At 43.9% G+C, this 22,086-nt stretch overlaps 1 protein-coding gene and 1 long non-coding RNA gene across 6 annotated transcripts in view; one reads left to right on the forward strand and one right to left on the reverse strand.

Moving 5' to 3' along the window:
* LOC136153855 (X antigen family member 5-like) overlaps window positions 1-22,086 on the forward strand; it is a 33,735-nt gene that overhangs the window by 577 nt on the left and 11,072 nt on the right. For 3 of the 5 annotated variants that reach the window (XR_010660433.1, XM_065915985.1, XM_065915983.1), the window contains exons 2-4: window positions 12,483-12,562; window positions 13,037-13,175; window positions 13,580-13,704. Coding sequence is in view for 4 of the 5 variants with exons in the window: in XM_065915985.1 (XP_065772057.1) it covers window positions 12,483-12,562; window positions 13,037-13,175; window positions 13,580-13,704 (344 nt within the window). In the remaining variant the exon portion in view is untranslated. Of the gene's footprint in view, window positions 1-11,350; window positions 11,573-12,482; window positions 12,563-13,036; window positions 13,176-13,579; window positions 13,705-16,332; window positions 16,611-22,086 lie in introns of those variants that run through there. The other 2 variants (XM_065915986.1, XM_065915984.1) reach the window with 2 other exon arrangements.
* On the reverse strand, window positions 16,943-22,064 carry LOC136153863 (uncharacterized). The gene is made up of 3 exons (XR_010660447.1): window positions 21,936-22,064; window positions 21,109-21,355; window positions 16,943-19,804 (listed from the first exon to the last, which is right to left on the reverse strand). It is a non-coding gene; the product is annotated as an uncharacterized lncRNA (long non-coding RNA).

The following is a 22,086-nucleotide window of genomic DNA, read 5'->3' on the forward strand; positions in this document are numbered from 1 at the left end:
GGAAAGCATTTTCTGTGTGCTGGGCATTGTTCTTGTTTGTGCTTTCCTGTTTAATACAGAATAGGTCTCAGTGGGGAAAGCCAGCCTCAGTCCCGCAGCGGGCAGGCAAGAGAAAGCGTTGGATTGGGATCTGAAGGTCTGGGGTGGCGAAGGCCTCTGTTGTTGACTGCGAGTAATATGTGAGAAGGACAACAGGACATTCCATTCTGTTCAGAAAGGGGTCAACTCTGAGGGGAGCCAAGGATAGTGCATAGTTGAGATAAAGACCATGGGTTTGTCACCATCTTGCCATTCCTGAATTTGTTCACTAGCAGAATCCTCAGCCTGTCTAGCTATGCCTCTGTCAACAAGTTTAATTTGCTTATTCATGCCTAAATTCAATCATCTTCACAGTTTCTGTCAAGCACAGCTATGTGTGTTAGGAAAGAGAAAATCAACCTTGGCTTCATGGAACTTACATTGTGTTGGGGTCATACAGCCCCCAATGATAAGTAATTTATCGGGTGTTCATAACTGCTGTGATTAATATTAAACTGGGATAGTGAAATAGAGAGAGGGGATGATATCTAGAAAGAGTGGCCAGGGAAGTTCCTTCTAAGATTGTGACATTTGAACAAAACCTAGAGGAGATGCCTCTCAGGGAGAAAAGTGTCTCAGACAGCTTTAAGGCCAGTGTAAGAAATGGGGTGTGGAACTCAGTGTAGTGTGTATGAAAAGAATGTTGAGGGCTATGTGACTGTCACAGCATGATGGAGGGAGAGCCAGGAGATCCGATGAGAGTGGTGGTGAGGGTCAGGTCCCCTAGGGCCTCTGGCTACAGAGGTGACTTTGACTTGAGCCACAGGAGGGTTCTTACCAGAGAAGCCCCAGGGTTCTTTCAGAGGCCCAGATCACACAATGATTGTTGAGGAGCTCTAGATTCATCCCGGGAAATCCACAGACCCTCTGCAGTTGAACATGCCTTTCCTGGAATCCACTACACTCAAGGGGAATCCCTTCTACTGCTCCCAGTGGACATCCATGTTGATTGATGATACCTTCAGGACAGAGGAAGGACCCTCACGGTATGAGGGAGATCACAGACAGTCTCATAAAGGCTAAGAGGGAGGATGTAACAGACACAGAGATGGCAGGGAGAAAGACAAAGATAGAACATTGGACAGGGACAGAGAGACTATTTCTGGCAGCAAAGGATCCCGAATTAGCACCCACCTATGTGCCCCCAGCCCTGCTACTGCGTGAGGTACCTATCTCTCCAGGAGAAAAGCAGCTCTTCCCCCTCCCCGCCCCGCCTCCCACCAGGGAGTTTCTCTAGGAAATGAGTCACTTGCCTGTGGCCTGAGTCTAAATCATGCTCCCTTGGCACACATCAGAGTCCTCTGCCCTGATCAAGACATGGAGATGATCCAGTCATGGGGAGGCTCATGCTGTTCACAGGGTCCCTCACAAGCTGTCCAGCCCTGACTGCCCTCCTGCTGACCTCAGTGCCAATGAAAGCTTTAGTGGGGGAAAGAGAGGCAGGGACCGCTCCATTTGTGGTGGAGCCTCATGCAAATTGGTGAATGTGATGTTTATCCCCACCTGCTTGGAGGCTCGTCTCTGCACTTTCCACCAGAACGTCCCCAGGGAATGTGCAGATTACATTCAATACATCAGGTGAGCAGCGGGGTGTGTGATGAGGAGACACCGAGATTTATCCTGACAGTGAGACAGTCATAGGGTCCTTGTGGCCCTGTGCCAATGCCCCCCTTCCCCACTACATGGCCAGGGTTCTGCTGAGTCTTCCCTGCCTCCTCAAGGAGCCCAAGCCTGAATCCAGTTCCTCCTGTCCTCATGAGCCGAGACCTTCCAGCTGCACTGGACCTTGGGCTCCCATCTGCAAATGGTGGCCTCTTTGTGATGGGTTGGGCAGATTGAGTGAGTGCGTGTACACAGTTTTTTTCACAGGGCCCCTATCAAGGGTGGTAGTCTTGTCAGGAAGTATTGTTCTTCTCAGTATTGTTATCGTGGGCTCCTCTGTACTGCACATGATTTGCCCTCCGTGAGGATGGGGTCACAAGATTTTCTCACTGTAGGGATGCATGGTAGAAATCATAGCAAATGTGATATCACAGGTCTAGTTCTAAGACCCATGAGAGTGGGGTCCATCCAGCCTTCCTCTTAAGACTACTCTCATATGCAGATCTATGAACAGGTCAGAAACCCAACCCTCTGGACAAAACCCTCCCAAATAGTTCAGAGACTTCATGACTGGGACAGAGATCCGCGAACAGTTCCAAGAGCACTCATCTTGGACAGCAACCCAAAACACCTCAAATATATCACACCTGAGGACACAGACCCTAACCATCTTAGAGAATTCCAACTCTCCGTTCATTTCAGTCATTCAGTCGTGTCCAACTCTCTGAGAGCCCGTGGACTGCAGCATTCCAGGCCTCCCTGTCCATCGCCAGCTACCAGAGTTTACACAAACTCATGTCCATTGAATAGGTGATGCCATCCATCCATCTCATCCTGTATTGTCCCCTTCTCCTCCTGCCTTCAATCTTTCCCAGCATCAGGGTCTTTTTAAATGAGTCAGTTCTTTGCATCAGATCAGCAAATATTGGAGTTTCAGTTTCAGCATCAGTCCTTCCAATGTATATTCAGGACTGATTACCTTTAGGATGGACTGGCTGGATCTCCTTGCAGTCTAAGGGACTCTCAAGAGTCTTCTCCAGCACCACAGTTTGAAAGCATCAGTTCTTCAGCACTCAGCTTTCTCTATAGTCCAGCTCTCACATCCATACATGACTACTGGGAAAACCATAGCCTTGACTAGATGGACCTTTGTTGGCAAAGTAATGTCTCTGCTTTTTAATATGCTGTCTAGGTTGGTCCTAATTTTTCTTCCAAGTAGTAAGCGTCTTTCATTTCATGGCTGCAGTCACCATCTGCAGTGATTTTGGAGCCCCCCAAAATAAAGTCTGTCACTGTTTCCCCATCTATTTGCCATAAAGTGATGGGACCAGATACCATGATCTTACTTTTCTGGATGTTGAGTTTTAAGCCAACTTTTTCAGTCTCCTCTTTCACTTTCCTCAAAGGACTCTTTAGTTCTTCTTCGCTTTCTCCCATAAGGGTGGTGTCATGTGTATATCTAAGGTTATTGATATTTGTCCCAGCAATCTTGATTCCAGCTTGTGCTCCATCTTGCCCAGCGTTTCTCATGATGTATTCTGCGTCTAAGTTAAATAAGCAGGATGACAATATACATCCTTGAGTTACCCCTTTTCGTATTTGATACCTGTCTGTTGTTCCATGTCCAGTTCTGGTTGTTGCTTCCTGACCTGCATACAGATTTCTCAAGAGGCTCATAAGGTGATCTGGTATTCACATCTCTTTTAGAATTTTCCAGAGTTTGTTGTGGTCCACACAGTCAAAGGCTTTGGCATAGTCATTAATGCAGAAGGAGAGGTTTTTCTGGAACTCTTTTGCTTTTTGTATGATCCGAAGGATGTTGGCAATTTGATCTCTGGTTCCTCTGCCTTTTCTAAATCCACCTTGAACATCTGCCCTCAGGTACATTGAGATCCTTAAGACAAACAGCATTACTCACATCTAGTACTGCAAGTGTTAAATTGTAACCACTGTGGTTGCTGACCTAAAGTGCATTCTGAAGGAATTTAGAGTGAAAAGCAGTATGAGGCACACTGTGCTTTGGACAAGTTTGCCTTTATTTATTTACTGATACCTCAGGAAAATGTTCAGTGACCCTAGATTCTTGCCCCTTCCCCACACAGAAAAGCATGAAAATAATGAACCTGTGACATCTGATCTCTGTGTTTCACAGCAATCTCTAACCAATGTGCACGCCTGACTGCATGTACTTCCTAGGCAACAATCCTACTGACTTCTCCGCTCCCTCCTCCAAGCAGTTTCCTCAGAGCTAACGGAGGAGCTGTGTCCTGGGTTGTAGTTCCCAGAAGACTCCAAATCCAACTTAAACTCACAACTCGCCTGTTATATGCTTTTCTTTAAGTAGACCCTACTCTAGATAACACCTCTCCTTTAGCTCAGAGGCTTCACCACCCCACCCCCTGCCCGAGAGCCTACAGCCTGCACCCTGGGACAGAGAGCCCCACATCTTTCCCTCTGGGCTGCTGTGTTGGCCTTTGCACTGAGTCTCTGTTCAGTCAACCCCAAGGGAGAGAGGCCTCCAGTCCTGCAGTCCCTGCAGTCTGCATTCACCAGCATGTCATCCTGAGGAAGGCAGATTCATTCCAGGTGTGGGGATTGCCTGAGAGTTGAAGGGTTCTCAAATTGATTTCCCATGTCTGGGTCCTCAGAATGGGCTTAACCCACCCTGGTCACCTCTGGTTGTGGCGATTTTGTATTCTGTCCCACGGGAGGCTCAGAGTGAATCCCAGATCCACAGAATGAGTCCCCGGGACCTGGTCCTCTCTGTCATGTCTCAGCACACACTGTAGGCTACTGAATCCTGGAGATAGGAGAGGTCTTCCCCTCACTGTGCCTGTGACAACTCCGTTATATCCTTCTAGTCATCAGTCATTTTCCAGAGTCCTTCTCCTGGTGAAAACTGCCACAAATCCTCTCTATCCCCAGATCCCCACCCTCTCCCCTCACCTTCCACCAGGCCTCCCTCACACTCCAGGAGCCTCTTTATTTATTTATTTATTTATATTTTTGTTTTTTTTTCATTTATTTTTATTAGTTGGAGGCTAATTACTTTACAGTACTGTAGTGGTTTTTGCCATAAATTGACATGAATCAGCCATGGATTTACATGTGTTCCCCATCCCTATCCCTCCTCCCGTCTCCCTCCCCATCCCATCCCTCTGGGTCTTCCCAGTGCACCAGCCCTGAGCACTTGTCTCATGCATCCAACCTGGGCTGGTGATCTGTTTCACCCTTGATAGTATACTTGTTTCAATGCTATTCTCTCAGAACATACCACCCTCGCCTTCTCCCACAGAGTCCTAAAGTCTGTTCTGTACATCTGTGTCTCTTTTTCTATTTTGCATATTGGGTTATCATTACCGTCTTCTTAAATTCCACATATATGCGTTAGTATACTGTATTGGTCTTTATCTTTCTGGCTTACTTTACTCTGTATAATGGGCTCCAGTTTCATCCATCTCATTAGATCTGATTCAAATGAATTCTTTTTAATTGCTGAGTGGTATTCCATGGTGTGTCTGTATCACAGCTTCCTTATCCATTCGTCTGCTGATGGGCATCTAGGTTGCTTCCATGTCCTGGCAATTATAAACAGTGCTGCGATGAACATTGGGTTCCACGTGTCTCATTCAGATCTGTTTTCCTCAGTGTATATGCCCAGAAGTGGTATTGCTGGGCCATATGGCAGTTCTATTTCCAGTTTTTTAAGGAATCTCCACAAAGTTCTCCATAGTAGCTGTACTAGTTTGCATTCCCACCAACAGTGTAACAGGGTTCCCTTTTCTCCACACCCTCTCCAGCATTTACTGCTTGTAGATTTTTGGATAGTAGCCATCCTGACTGGCGTGTAATGTTACCTCGTTGTGGTTTTGATTTGCATTTCTCTGATAATGAGTGATGTTGAGCATCTTTTCATGCATTTGTTAGCCATCTGTATGTCTTCTTTGGAGAAATGTCTGTTTAGTTCTTTGGCCCATTTTTTGATTGGGTCATTTATTTTTCTGGAATTGAGCTGCAGGAGCTGTTTGTATATTTTTGAGATTAATCCTTTGTCTGTTCCTTCATTTGCTATTATTTTCTCCCATTCTGAGGGCTGACTTTTCACCTTGCTTATAGTTTCCTTTGTTGTGCAAAAGCTTTTAAGTTTCATTAGGTCCCATTTGTTTATTTTTGCTTTTATTTCCAATATTCTGGGAGGTGGGTCATAGAGGATCCTGCTGTGATTTATGTCGGAGACTGTTTTGACTATGTTCCAGGAGCCTCTTTAGCCCTTCTCCTAGCCCTGCTCACAGGGCCTCAGTTACATCCTCACCCCATTTATCCCATCTCACCCAGCACCCTCTCTGCCTCAGAGGATCCCCTGAGAATGTTCCCTGCTCCCTGCATTCTGCAGGACACCTCTCTCCTGCCCACACACAGGTGTCTGTCTTAATGTCCTGGTGAGGGCTGAACTGAAAATCTCTCCAGGATCCAGGGGAAATCCAGACCCAGACCAGGCGTCCAAGGCACTTCCCTCAGGGCTGGGTGAAAAGGAGGGGGTCTCGGAGAGAAAGAGTTTGACCCAACGGCCTTCAGGGGTGACAGGGTTTTCTTCAAGTGAGATGGCACCTTAGAAGTGCTTAGGACACTGCAACTCAGACGATTGATTGCCTAAAACTCAGAGATGCGCCCACGGATGCCAGCTGACCCCTAAAGTGACCTCCCTAAAGCAGCCACTGACTGGGGAAGCGTCTCCAGCCTGTTTACTGTGCAGTGAACACTCCTGGAGACTGGGTTCCACTGGTCATCCAGTGCTCAGGCCCAAGACCCCACTGTGAACTCTTGCCCATCAACCTCAGCACCTGACTGTGAGCCCTGGTCTCATCTGGGGTCTCTGTCCATTTACCCCGTGAGAGCCTGAGCATGTGTTTTCCACGTGGGCTCCCCAGAGTGGTCTGGGATTCCTTGCCTCCGAATCCCCAGAACCAATCACTGCTGTGTGTATATTCAAAGCTGCAGTGGGTGGGCATGGCCAAAATGGGCCTGGAGCATTCTCCTGGACATCTGAGAAAGGGGACTCCCCTCAGTCCAGATTAGAGGCTTGAGTCGCCAGGGTAGCATACTCCCCATCTGTGTGAAAGGCTTCACTTGGTCACCCTGGGCAGTGGTGGACGGTTTGTCCTTCCATCCACAGTACTTGCATTGTTACCAAATGCAACCCTCTCCCCTGTATTACCTTTTACTTCCTGTGGTTGTGCTTCCCATCTCTGCAGCCACAATGGCGTGTTCATCTCACACCTCCTCCTCCAATACCCCCAGGAGATGAGACCCCCCTGGGGAACCATTTTTCACTCAGGCTTGTTGGTCCTGGGTGTGATCTGACCATTTGCATTTCTAAGCACACTCAACCTCCCTCCTACATAACTGGTGAATTCCAGTTGAGCTTTGCTCCAGATGAGCAAAGGTCTAAGCATCCTGTTCATTGCAGCAGAGTCTCTGCTCCAAGAATGATGTGACACGGTAGTAAACAAGCTGTCCTTCTCCTGCTTTACTGATGGACGTCAGCTTTACTGATGGACAGCATTTTGGCAGCATCTATGAATGTCAAAATCCAATATAAAAAAAGAAGGAAAAAAGAAAAAAAAACACCAAAATCCTTACAAAATCCTTGTCCTTGTTCATTCACTATTAACAATCCATTAAGTTAATATACCACAACAGTAGAATAAAGGAGGAAAACCATATTGACATCTCAGTAGCTACCTAAAAAAACATTGGACAAAATTCAGCATCCGTTCAAAATACAGTCTCAAACTAGAAGCAGAAGGCAACATTTTGAATGTGATCTAAAACATCTATGAAAAACCCATAGCTATCATCATTCTTAATGATAAAAGGCAGAAGTATTTCCCCTGAAAATGAAGAGCAATAGAAAAATATCACCTCTTACCACTTCTATTCCACATGGATCTGGACAGGGTAATTAAGCAAGGGAAAGAAATTAAATGAATCTACATTGGAAATGAAGTAAAACTATTCTATTTGCAGATAACGTAATCTTTTGTGAGAGCTCTCAATGACCTTTTATATATTCCCACAGACACAGAGTCTGTCTAGTTGATCATGTGGATTTAATCTGCATCTTTTACAGCTGTTGGGAGGGTTTTCAGTCCTTTTCCTTTGTCACACTGCCCTTGGGTTTCAATTGTGGTTTTATTTCCACCTCTGGATATGGGCGGTCCACTGGGGTTTGCTCCTGAGGTTGCCCTGGAGGAATTGGGTTTGCCCCTGTGAGGGACAGGTGTGGAGGCGGTGCAGCTGCTTGAGTCACAGGGGTTTTGGCAACATCAGCTACTCAGGGGGTTGGCGGCTAGGGCAGCAGGAAGTATAGTGCCCTAGAAGGGTATGGCAACCAGTATTGGCCAATGCACTCCAGTATTCTTCCCTGGAGAACCCCTCTCCCTGACAGAGAAGCCTGGCAAGCCACAGTCCACAGGGTCACAAAGAGTCGGACACTACCAACGTGACCCTGCATGCATAGACATAAGACTTTTTTGTCTGTGGAAACTCTGCCCCAGTGAGACTTAAGCTTGAACGTTGCATAGCAGCTTGGCGTGCGGGGACCCTGGCGGTGCCAAGTGTGCAGGGACATGGACTGCCTCTGCCACAGGAGTTATGGCCCTATCAGATTCTTTTATTGAGGCTCTTGTAGCTGGCGATCAGAAGGCCTCTTTGGCCAGTCTTTCTCCATAGCTCCGCCCATTCAGGCACTTAGAGGGCTTCCTTACCTGGGATCCTTCTCTGTTGTTCGAGCATCAGGCACTTAAAGGGGCACCCTGGGTGGGGTCCTACTCTGTAGTTTGGTGCATCAGTCACTTAAAGAAGCACCCTGGGTGGGGTCCTACTCTGTAGTTCAGTGTGTCAGGCATTTGATGGGCCAGCCTCTATTGTTCAGCTGCCAGTGCTGGCATGTGGGGGTTGAGAGGCTATGGTGATGGCTGCATGCCCTACACATGACCCAGCAGTATCACCTAACATCGATGGCTGCCCAAATTTCCTCCACAGGTATTTCTCACCACAGTCTCCTCCCTCACATCCCCTCCATCCATGTCTCTGCAGTGAACAGCACCCCTCGCCCTGGGATTGTTCCACAATCCCCAAAATCCAGCTCCCAGCCACTGCACCATCTAGGGTATGTATGGCTGTGGCAAGGATGTCTGATTCGCACTCCATTTAGGCTGCCACAGATGAGCTGTTTCACTCTCAGCCTTAAATGTTTCTCCTCTGACTCAGACAATTGCCCCATGTGGGGATCGGACCCTTGCTTCAGTTCCCGCACTGACCGAGGGCTGGTCCAGCCCTACTAACACTCCTGGTTTTTCTCCCTACTTGCCTCATCCTATTGAGTTTTGTGTCGGTCTATATATTCTTTTCCACTGGTCAGGTGCTGCTATCTGTGCTCAGCTGCTGTTCTGTATGCACTTCTGTGTCTGAAGGTATATTCCTGATGTCTCCTTGCAGAGAGATGTACTCCCCGTCTACCTACTCCTCCACCATCTTGTCGATCCATGATATAAACTTGTGTATAAAAAATCGTGAAGAACCACCCTCTCCCCACAGAAGCTGTTAGACCTAATACAGGGGCTCGACAGGTTTACAGAATACAAGGTCATATACAAAGGGCAAATAGATTTCTATACACGTTCAGGACTTCTACAGTACAAATTACAAAACATTGCTGAGTGAAGTGAAAGACAGTCTAGATGAGTGGAAATTTTACTTCAGTTCAGTCGCTCAGTCGTGTCCGACTCTTTGGGATCCCATGGACTGCAGCATGCCAGTCTTCCCTGTCCATCACCAACTCCCAGAGCTTGCTCAGATTTTTACGGACTTTGGAGATCACATTCGTGGATTGGGAGACTCACTACTGTGTTAAGATGGCAGTACTCCCCTAATAGAGGCCTATCAAAGTTCAAACTGCTCTTTTCCCCTGGAAATCAACAAACTGATCCTAGAATTGTAAGAATTCAAAGGGTCCTGGGATTGTCAAAACAGTGTGGACAAAGAACAAGTAGCTATACATCCCAATTTCAAAACCCATTTCAAACCTACAATAATGAAGACATTATGTTACTGGCATAAGGATTGTATATAGACACATAATGGAATGGAATGGAGAGTCAAGAAACAAGCCCATATCTCTATGGTCAGTTGATTATTGTGAGGGGAGTAGAGGCCATTCAATGGCAAAGAATAATGTTTGAAAAATCGTCTTGGAATACCTGGATGTTCACATGCAAAACAATCAATTTTAACCTATACCTCACACTGTATATAACAATTAACTAAAAATTGATAAAACACCTAAATATAAGAGCTAAAACTATAAAGCACTCAGAAGAAAACAGAGATGTAAATGTTAATCTTGGATTAGACAACGATTTCCTAGATATGATACAAAAAGCACAAGAAATAAAAGAAACAAAAATAGGCAATTTGGAATCACCAAAATTAAAACTTGTATCCTTCAAACGATACTATCAAGAATGTGAGATATCTAGGGCACCTACCGAATGATGGCAGGGAGCCTTGACACCCAGGCAGACCAGAGGAACTCTAGAGCAACACTGTAAGATGTGTGGGTGGGGAGCGAGGAGGGGGGGAGTTGTGGAGGCTAGCTGGGGTTAGTGTTCCTGAGGGTCATCTAGGGGAGGACAGGATTTCCTACACCTGCAGAGTGGGGATGGGGAGGGCCCCTTGGGTTCGAAAATGCTCCCTTGGGCTATTCGCCATCAGACTCCTTCCTCCACTCCTACACACTGGCAACCACAGATATATTTCTGTGCCTATACTTGTGCCTTTTCCAGGAATCCATTGACATGAAATCATATAATATAGCTTCCTGTGTCTGACATCTCTCATTGGCACAGCTGAGATGCATCCTTGCTGTTACATGCATTAGTAGTTCCTTTTAAAGTGACTGTGTAGTATTCTTTTGTATGAGTATACGCTTTTGTTTTCTTTCATCTGTATACCAGTTGTTGAATAGTTTGGCTGTTTCTAGGTTTGGCTGTTAGGAGTATATGAGTAGAGTATTTGAGAAAAGGTCCTTGTGTGACCATGTTTTCCTTTCTCTTGGGTAAAATTAAAACTCCTAGTAAGTACAAAAATTCCCACTATAATAGAATAAGAAGAAGAATGTGCTACTGGAGAAGAGTGAAGAAATAGCTACAGAAGAAATGAAAATGCTAAGTCAAAGTGGACACAACATCCAGCTATGGATGTGTCTGGTGGTGAAAGTAAAGCCCGATGGTAAAAGAACATTATTGTATAGGAACCAGAGGTATATTCAGAGAAATCAGTTACCAGTTCAGAGATTTAAATGTGCAGTGCTCCAAGCAAAAAATGGCAACAGAGGTATGGATTTATGTATTTATTCCATGGAAATGAGTAAAGCCATTGCAAGCATGATGGAAAACCCAGAAGCAGAGAAAGAAATGGTTCATCAAAGCATGTATAAAAATAGGTATTAAAAACCTTAATATCTAATACTGTCATGAGTCTCTTCCCGAGACACATTCTCCACTAAGGGTAACTTGGGACTACCTATCACCACAGTTTGTGGAGGCATAAGCTAGACTGCCCTGGAAGGAAAAAAATATAGTCTTCAAGCCCTTTTCTCATCCTCCAGAGATCCTGCGGTTCCAGGACTCTACCTCAGTGGCGGGAAAACCTCAACCTGCACTGCGCACGCCCAACTCAAGGAGCATGCGCAGTGTGTGCGCACGCGCCTCTTGCTGCGCATGCGCCTTAGTGCGCATACGCCTTCCTGAGCGCATTCTGTGAGAACCGTTGGGCCTGAGACGGGTGTTTATTCAGTTCCGGTTCATTCTCACTACTTGGGACTCACCAGGTAGGTTCACAAATCTGTCCTGTCTGGAGTTTAAGTGTGCGTGCGTGTCAGGGGGAGCCAGCGAGTTTCGGGCGGGTCGGGCAGTACCATCTGGTCCTTTGAGGAGGAAGGCCCTCGAGGTCATCATCTTTCTCCTCACAGGTGTCGCGACGCCCTAGTTCTTGTCCTGGTGGCTGGAGAGGAAGGGCGGTGGGCAGAGGAGGGCAGGGGTTCAGATGACAGTGGTGGGAGACTTGGGGGTGCTCTTTGAGATATCTGGCTCATTGGAGCCCTGGAAGTGATGACAGAGCACAGAATCTGCGGCCGGGAGTGGGACCTGGCAGGGGGCAGGGTGGACGATTAAGGCAAGGCCTAGAAACAGGACCGCGGTGGGTTTGTGACCCTATCACGAGTTTTGTGGTAAGGTGCCAAGAGAGAAGTGGACCGGTATGCTCTGTATGCAGACTCACCTCAGCCACAGACGCTGAGAAAATCGCCATAGTCAGGCTGTAAAGACTAACCCTTTCTTCCTGTTCCCACTGAATTCCAAGGGAGTTGGGGAAAATAGGTCTGGTGAATAGGAGTGGGACAAGAGCAATAGTCCTGAATTTTTAAATTCCTAGCAGTATTTCACTAACTATCTTCATGATGGAGAATTCTGTTGTGAAATCAAACTTCCTCACAACAATTCTCTGTCTTCTTGTGTACCTTAAGGTGATTTCTCTGCCCGCTTAGCGAAGATACAAATGGCTTTGCAAGCAACTGTATTTCGCGTAATGGGAATGCATGTACACCCATACTTAACCAGAGTTTTCTTTTGAAAGTATTTTCACAGTTTTAAAACATAGTAAGTCAACATATGGTCATAAAAGTGATCAAATATAGCTGTGCTCTTAAATACATTTTCTAAATCACAATATTCTACTTTCAGGGAGAAATATGAGTGGGCAAGTGGCATCAACATTGGGACCTACAGGTCAAGATTCTTCCCAGCTGGATGAACCTGTGGTTGTGAGTACCTTACCATTTGATATTTTCTATTAGCACAAATTTACTTTTGAGAAAATGATGTTAAGTAATGCAGATGCAGTGATAAAGGTCTTCCGTGCTGGTAAAGGGTGACAGTTTGTCTTAGGAAGGAACACTGATCCAGAACTATTACAGTCTGGCATTGCCTGGATGTGTATACTGTGAAATTGCCTGGAAATGTGCCCAATGACTCCCTCCTCCTGCTTATTAACAACAGATTGCACACTTCCATCCCAGCTTAGATTGAAATAGCTTGCAAAGTCTCTCTGGGTAACTCTTATGGGAGCTAACTCTTCTCTGTGGGAAGAGTAACTTTATTAAAAGTAAGTACATAGAATTGTGTTGGGGAAACGTTGTTAGGTTTACTTTTGATTGGATATATCTGTGTATTATGTATATTTATGCTGTTAGATGTGTTAACAACAAAAAGTTTTACTTGCATGCACACTCTACTAGGACCAGCAGCCCAGTGTTGAGCAACCTCAACAAGAGGAACCACCAGCTGAGATTCAGGATATCACACCTGGAAAGGAGGAAGTCAGTGGAGAGGATCTAGTGAATCATGATGAAGAGAAGGAGAAGGATGCCCCTGGAGGTAAAGTGTATGCGTGCATTATGTCTTAAGACATAACCAGTAAGAGGAGGAAAGGAAACATTAGAAAAGGGCTTTAGACAGTTCCTGAAAAACTGAGGAGAGTATAGTTTGCAGGTTAGTGTGGTCGCTCAAATGTTGCCTTGTTTTCAAGACAAAGAGAAGGGGACAACTGAGTTGTCTGAGGACAACTCTGGGAAAGGAAAATGGTCATAACATCTGGAAAATTCTGCTTTCCTTTTTCTTCAGCAAAACATTACTGGAATAATGCTCCTGAGGTTCTTGTTCATCACATTTTTACCAAACTAGCCTAAGGCTTTTAATTCATAACACCGAGGGGATCAATATTACCATTCCCTTTTTTATAGTGTATTCTTTACAGCTGAATTGATTTTTTTTTTTTTAAGATTCTTACGTGGAAACTCATCTGCAGGAATTGGCTGTGGCTAAGACCGGGGGTCAAGGTGGAGATGGTCCTGATGTCGAGGAGGAGATTGTGTCAAATACAGAGAGTGTTGAAATGCCAGAGGAGGTATGTCATCCATTCAGAAAGTAATTTATATGGTTTCTGTTTTTCAGAATATTATATCTTTAATAATATAGAGGGAAAATTACTATTATTTTAATAACAGAGTTCACATATTCTTTGAAAGATAGTTCAGACCCCAGATGCCTGAGTGCCTGACGTACAGACTTGCAAATAAAGAAACAGACAGGATCAAAACCATATTGAATTGAAAATAGGAAACCGTTTCCTTCTCTTGAGTATAAGTACTTTAACCAACAGCTAATAATTTTCAGGTTCTTTTATAATTTCTGCTTGTAAGAAATGTGGAATGCATCTGTAATAAATATCAATTTATATGAAATATGCTCAGGCATTCAAGTAGGTTTTAGTACCAGCTTTAACATAATATGTGTGATTCTGTGAAATCCCTTAACTTCTAAACTCAACTTTACTCATATAAGTTGTGAATTCAGAAAAGATACACTAAAATGCTCATTGTTCAATGCTAATTTTTGCATTCTCTGTTTCTCTTCCATTGCATGCATACAGGAATACTCTGATTTTCATGATTTATTTATCATCAAATAGCATCCTGAGTCAAATTTTAACAGGGAAATTGAGATTTGATTTTCTGATGGGGAACACATGTACACCTGTGGCTGATTCATGTCCATGTATGACAAAAACCACAATATTGTAAAGTAATTAGGCTCCAATTAAAATAAATAAATAAACTGTTCTTTAAAAAAGAAAATGAGCCAACATTCTGCTTGATGTTTGTTAAATTCTCTCAAAGTCTGAACTCTCTAGCTCTTAAAAATGTGTTGGATTTTAAATCCTTTCCCCAATGAAGCATGAAATGACTGAACAATGAAATGGCTAAAGATAGTCTAGTTTCCTCTGTCTGTGGCTGATCACGTTGAGAGAGTGCATGTAGTCAGTGCTATTCAAGGCAGGTGTGAGTAAGATACACATGCTAAGCACACTACCTGCCCCCACATTTGGTCTGTTGTTTTTTTTTTAAGGGGGTTGCTTATTTTGGAGAAGGAAATGGCAGCCCACTCCAGTATTCTTGCCTGGAGAATCCCATGGAAGGAGGAGCCTGGCAGGCTACAATTCATGGGGTCGCAAAGAGTCGGACACGACTGAGCGGCTTCACTTCACTTTGCTTATTTTAATTGGAGGAGAATTACTTTGCAAGACTATGATGGTTTTTTGATGATGGTTTTTTCCATACATCCCACTGTCACTCATAAAGTACTAATAAAAATCTGAGCCTCATGATATAATCATCTCTAACCATATCAAATATGTTATTTTTCCTCTTTGATGTATCAGTTTAGAAAGTTTTGAAGGTCAAAGTCTGTACCTCTAGTTCTTCCCACATAATCAACTTAGTATCTTTCACATATGTGTTTTCCAAATTGCTGACAATTAATTGCATGGTTTCGATTTTAAAGGAAGAACTTCATAGTTAGGGAAGAATTTCCTGTGTATTAGCCTTCTAAAAATTTTCACTTTACACTTTTGCTCCATTCCATTAGAACATTTAGACGAAAATAGCACTTCCATTCTATCTCCAAGTAACTACAGAACATGATTAAAATGTTCTCATAGAAAAATCTTCGCCCTAAATATGTGTGGTACTTGAAAAGAGCAATATATAAATTACAAAGTTCATAAATATAAAATCCTACACCCAATATAAAACGTAAGAAAAAGAGCAACAGAGTGAACCGAAGGGAAAAAGAAAGAGATACTTAATAAAAGACAGCTATCAATTGTTAGGAAGAGGAAAATATATTCAACTAATAAGTGAAAACAATGTGCTAGTTTACATAATTTTTTAACACATATATATACATTTTTTAAAATATTCTTTTCCGTTGTGATTCATCACAGGAGATTGGACATAGTTTCCTGTGTGGTATAGTAGGACCTTGTTGTTTATCCATTCTGAGTGTCATAGTTTGTATCTGCCAACCCCAAATTCCCAGTCCATTCCTCTCAGTTTACATAACTGGGAAGAAAATGGACAAAACCCAAGTACACATAATAAGAAATATGAACAAGACACTTAACAGTTAGTATATTACAGAATTAAAACAATATAATCTGGAATTCAGATATTTTCAGAATATTGATGAAATGGCTAATAGGAGAGAAAAACAAATATTTAACATAGCCCACAGTAACTAAATAAGTAAACATCACAGATACCTTGGATGAACTTTTGAAATTGGTCAGAGTTGTCTCACAAACCATTATCCTTTAGAAACAAGGAAAAATATCTGCTTTTCCAGACTTTCTTTCTGTGTTCCTACTTGCTTTTCTGTCTCACTCATACTCCCTCTTGCTCTCCCTTTTCTTCTCTCCTCTCCTTTCTTTCTTTCTTTTTTGGTGTGGCTGTGAGAAACAGTCCTATTTCTGCTTCACATTTTGATGTCACCATGTCGCCAGTGATAGTAATGACTTAAAATTAGTGTCACCATCTAATCTATTATACCAACTGGAATGCTTTCCAGGGTGAAAAGAAACATTTAGAATTATATGAGGGCCATAAGGAAAGGGGGTGGCAAATGTTGAACCAACTTGAAACAACCATATCAGAGATAAACTAAAACAAATGAAAATTTCTATATTTTTCCACAGTAGAGAAGAAACAAATGTAATCCTGGCCTTTTTATTTACTTCACTTAAGCAGTAACAGAGGTAACAACTATTTAGCTATCCTATATTCAGAATATTATTTCAAATCAATACATGTAGATGATACTTTTGGGGGATGTTTTTGTTTCATTTTTTGTGTGTTGTGTTTTCCTTAGGTTGTTGTTTGTTGTTAGACATTTTACTGAATGTGTGCACAGTTTTGCCTTCTACTGAAAACTACATTCTGATCGGTTCCATTGATTTCGTTTGTTCTGAACTCAGTCTCCTTGTTTTCTTGTATAACTTGGAAGAGTAGTGTGTTTTTAAGAATACTTATAATGTGCCTGAAAAGTCTATACAATTTCTAGAGAGGATGAACTGAAGGTAATGCAAAGGGTTGCCCTTAGTGTTCTCGCTTTAGTCCATTTTATAGAACTACAACTGCAGTGACCTTTGTATACCTCTCCTATCATCGAAGTAAAGTTCTGCTAACTAAGTTTAATGTTTATGTTATAGGTGACGGGCAACCATTTGCTTGAAAGAAGATAAACTGAAACCATCTATGCTGTTCTTATGCTGTTTATTTGACTGTTAAACTTCTGTCAATAAAGTTTCATTTTCTACTTGCATATTTTTTGTTAACTTTTCCCTGGATATTTAATGTTATTGAAACTTCATGGTTTGCGATTTTCATTGTCTAGTTGAGGATGTATGTAGAGATAGAATGTTTGTATATAGAATTTCTGGCCACCAATTACTCTAACTATGCATATTAATTGCACAAATTTAGATCTAGATTGCTTTTGCTTTTCAAAATAGAGTATTATATTTGATATCAACAATTTCTACTGGCTTAAACCTTAAACCTTTCCTCATTTTGCAGTATTGAACAAACCTAGCCAGAATGGTCTTGACTAAAACAGATGATAATTGGCATTTTTCCTGATCGGAAATGAAAAATCTTCTCCATTTCAACATGTTTAAGTTGCTTTTTTATAGATATACTTTATCAGAGTAAGTTCCATTCTATTCCTAGTTTGCTGTTTTGAATATAGATTAATTTTCATCAAACACTTATAATGCATAAATTGTGATGATCATAGAATTGTTTTCCCTCCATTTTTCTATTACTGTGGTGAATTGCATTGGTAACCTTATACATGTAAACCACCCTCGCACTTCTAGGGTTAAGAAACTTTGGTCATAACATATTCTTTATGTGTAATCTACATGTTAATACATATACATAGATATATACACCACACATAAAAAATTCATAAAAGGCTTTGGTCTTCTCTTGAATATATGGGTTTACAAAATGTGCCACCCAGATCTCGTATGGTCACTGATGAAATCATTGACAGAGAAACATTTTTTAATACTTAATACACTTGTATTGTCCTACAGAGAAATGAAATGCCAAAGCCCTTGTTAAAGGTTCTAGGGAGACAGAGAATAAAAACTGCTGTCAGATTCCATGGCAAATGCCACAGCGTATCTTTCACACACATCTGACTTGGCTTCCAAGGTTTTGGGGGTACAGGGAGAGAGCAGTCACAAATGTCTTTTCTTCTCCATGACATCCTCCATTGGCTTGATAGTCACCAGATCTCAGAAGCCCTCCAGCTGTGCGTGTCTGTGTGTGTGTTAGTCACACAGTTGTGTCTGACTCTGTGCGACCCGACAAACTGTAGCCCACCAGGCTTCTCTGTCCATGGAATTCTTTGGAGTTTGGAGGATGCGGGGTACCATGGTCTGAGGTCTCTATGTGGTGCCTGCAGGAAACATCGTGAAAGAGCTGTATGCGTTCACCATACCAGTGCTCTGTGCAGTTGGAGTGAACGTGTCCTATGGTGTGAGCTGTGTGATTGCGACATCTGTGTCCAGGGTGTGAGGTCTCTGTGCTGTCGGGTTTCTCCATGGCCGCTTATGAAGTTGCTAAAATGCATGTCGGTCTGTATTCGAATTGTGAAATCGGTGGGTGGAGAGGGGGCGAGACGGGGTGGGGGGTGGCCTCGGGAGTACGAGTGAGCACACTGGCCATCTGATGACCAGAGGGGTCTGGGTGGCTGGAATATCAAGTAGGACATGGAGCAGAAGGAGGGGGTCTGGTGCAGATCAGGCATTTGGGGGCAGACCAGACCTGCTGCGCCTAGTCCAGGACGCTGGACAGTATCCTAAGAGCAGCAGTCAGCCCTGCAGAGCTTTGAGCAGGTGTGGCATGCCCAGATTGCCCTGAAGAAAGCTTCCCTTCCTCAGGCAGCAGGACAGACCATGGTTGGAAAGCATCAGGTTTGCTGGTGCTTACCAAGGAGAGAGACGAGGGTTACCTGGCCTAGGGAACTCACTGTGCTGACGGAGAGAAGGAACAGAATCTTACTTAGACTCAGGGGGCAGAGAGATGAGGCTTGATGACTGAGAGTGTGGTGAGAGAGAGGCAGCAGGCAAGGATGACTTTCAGCATCTCTGGCCTAAGCAGCTGGGGAGAAAGCTGCCTTGCACTGAGTCAGGTAACAGTAAAGGAGGTTCAGCTGTGTGGGGAGTCAGGGAGATGGGCGCAGTTTAGACATGTTGAATATTCCTTGCCTGTGGGCCTCAAACACGTACTATCAGAACGACTTGGGGGAGCTGACCTAACTTCTCTGTGCCCATGATGCCTCAACTGTGATAGGGAGAATGAGACTGATAATTAACAAAAAGACTCATTTCCTGTTTCATTGCTTTAGTCTAGGAGAATGTTCTCCTTTTACAAAGAAGTGCTGTCTTGCTGTCAGGTACTCCGTCAATAAAATGGGAATGTATCTACTTATCAATATATCTGCTTGGTTTACATATCTGCTTTGTGTATTTTCACCATGTGGTATGTATTATTATCTGTAAAGAATAATAAACTCAAAGGAAGAAGTGTTTCTTGTCACATGCATGCAGAACGGCAGTCCATCAGCCTGTCTCTCAGAGAAACAGCTCCCTTTAGAACCTCCAATCTTCTCCTTTAGCTCCTCACTCCCTCCAGGGGGTGGGTAGAGGCCTGTGGGACCCAGTGTGTCTTACACTTCTCTTCCCTGTGAAGGCAACTCTGGTGTCCCAGAAGGTGCCTAGCACTTGATGAGTGCAGTCTCCCTGCAGACCTGTCAGTTGACTAGGGAAGTCTGTAGTCACGAGGAGAGTTCTGAGCACGATGTGTGGATCCGGAAACCATCACTGTGTGGTGACGAGCTGGAAGGTGGTGAAGCCACAGATAACCTAGATTTGAATCAAGGTCCCACCACTTATTCCTTCTGCGACCTTGGGCAAGTTACTTACACTCTCTGTGACTCAGTTTCCTCAATTGAAGAGGATGATCCTATTCTGTGATAATGACTCCTTTTTGCTGCCTTCATTTAGAATACCAAAATAACAACAACAACAACACCAAACTTTTGAGAACTATAGAGTGATGTTCAGATGTCGATTACTTCCAGAGTCAAAACGGAACCTGTCAACAAAGACATGGAAAGATGCTCAACCTCACTCATCAGGAGAGAAATGCAAATCAGAATCACAATTAGGTATCTTGTCACAGCGGTCAGAATGTTCAGCATCAGAAGTCTACAAACGATGTTAGAGTGGATGTGGAGAAAAGGGAATCCTCCTATACTGTTTGTGAGAATGAAAACTGATACAGTCACTATGGAGAACAGTGTGGAGATGTCTCTAAAAACTGGGAATAAAACCACCACATGCTGTGCTGTGCTAAGTTGCTCAGTTGTGTCCCACTACTTGCAACCCTATGGACTGTGGCCCACCAGGCTACTGTGCCCATGGGGATTCCCCAGGCAAGAATCCCGAGGTGAGTTGTCATGTCCTTCTCCAGGGGATCTTCCCAACCCAGGGATCAGAGCTGGTCTCCCGCATTGCAGGCAGATCTGTTATTGTCTGAGCCAACAGGGAAGCCCATAAATACTGGAGTGGTTAGCCTATCCCTTCTCCAGGGGATCTTCCAGACCCAGGATTTGAACTGGGTTCTCCCACACTGCACATGAATTCTTTACCAGCTGAGCAACCAGGGAAGCCCATAAAACTACCATATGACCCAGAAATTACACTATTGGGCATACGCCCTGAGAAAACTATAATTCAGAAAGACACATGTACCCAAATGTTCCTTGCACCACTGTCTACAATATCCATGACATGGAAGAAATGTATATGTCTGTCAATGAATCGATAAAGATGTTGTGGCACATGTATACAATGGAATATTAATCAGTTATAAAAGGGAATGAATTTGAGTCATTTCTAGTGAATTGGATGAAATAAAGCCTGTTATACAGGGTGAAATAAATCAGAAAGAGAAAAAAGATCATACATCAACACATATATGTGAAATTTAGAAAAACGGTACTGATGAACCTATGTGCAGAGCAAGATGAGAGTCTCAGACATGGACAAGAGAACTGTGGACACAGCAGGCAAGGAGAGGATGGATTGAATTGAGAGAGTAGCACTGAAATATACAGATTCCCATTTGTGAAATACACAGCTAGCGGCAATCTTCTGTATAGCACAGGAAGCTTAGTTTGGTACTCTGTATTGACCTAGAGGGGTGGTTTGGGGGGTGGAAGAGAGCTTCAAGAGGGAGGGGACATACGTATATACTTATAGCTGATTCACCCTTGACCTACAGCAAAAATTATACTTAAAGCAATTATAATCCAATTTTAAAAGGTCGGGGCTGTTCAAACCTCTCTGCTTTTCTACTTATCTGCTGGGACTGTCATGAAAGATGCTCATATTTACCGTGCTGACAAAGTTGAACTTCACCTGAGCTGTTAATCAAGTCACAGAGAAGAAATCTCTGCAAACTTTCTTGTCCCCAAAATGACTTAATGGAAAGCACCATCCTTCCCCGTCGGACTTCGGTAAGACTCCTCCAAAGTATCCAGTGACTCCTGGGTTTACATATTACAAGGTCAAGTACAGACCTTCCTCCTTGTCATTAAAGGGCAGACACAGATCACCCAACTCCTTGTTTTCTGTCTCATGACTAGGAACAGAGATTAAAAGTCAGTTCTCCTCAAACCAGTTAGTCACAAAGATCATCATTTCCTCTTTTGTCGACGAGATTCCCCCAAAAGGTTTTCCCACCTGCAAAGGGCCCCACTGTCACTTCTCTACTGCTCTCTGTGGAATGAAGTACAATGCAAAACCACCTCGCAAAACCACAGTCAGATCATCAGGTCTGTGGTGATCTCCCAATTGCAATCGGTAGAAATACAGTCAGTGTCTCTATTAGTTTGCTTTTACTCTTTCCTAGGGTGTTACTAGTAACAATTGGGAGAAAAACATTCAACTAACAGGAGCTGCTCCTCACGTTGACAGGCGACAACACAAATTAGCAGGCAATCAGGGAGAAGCCCCCGCCTTCCAACCCCAAGAGCCGACCATCACCAGCTGTCATCTGTGTGGACGGAAACGCTTCCTGCGACTCTGGCAGCGATGGTCCCTCCTAGCCTCCAAGCTGCTGGGAGATGCGCTCTGGGCAAGCGGTGGAGAGGGCCGGGCACTAACTCCTCTTCTCCGAATCCCCCCTGCCCTACTGCCGCCGTCCCCAGGCAGGAACCTACTTTGCTTCAGGCCATTCCAGGCTCCCTGTCAGTCCACTACAACGCAGGGAATACGCAGGAAGGTCCTTCTATAAGGAGGGGAGGGGTAAATGTCCCATCTTTGTGACCTTAAAACCAGGCCCGCAGACTCCTCCCCGCTCAAGGCCGGGTA

The sequence above is a fragment of the Muntiacus reevesi genome, chromosome X (genome assembly GCF_963930625.1).
Source record: "Muntiacus reevesi chromosome X, mMunRee1.1, whole genome shotgun sequence".
In the NCBI taxonomy this organism is placed as follows: domain Eukaryota; kingdom Metazoa; phylum Chordata; class Mammalia; order Artiodactyla; family Cervidae; genus Muntiacus; species Muntiacus reevesi.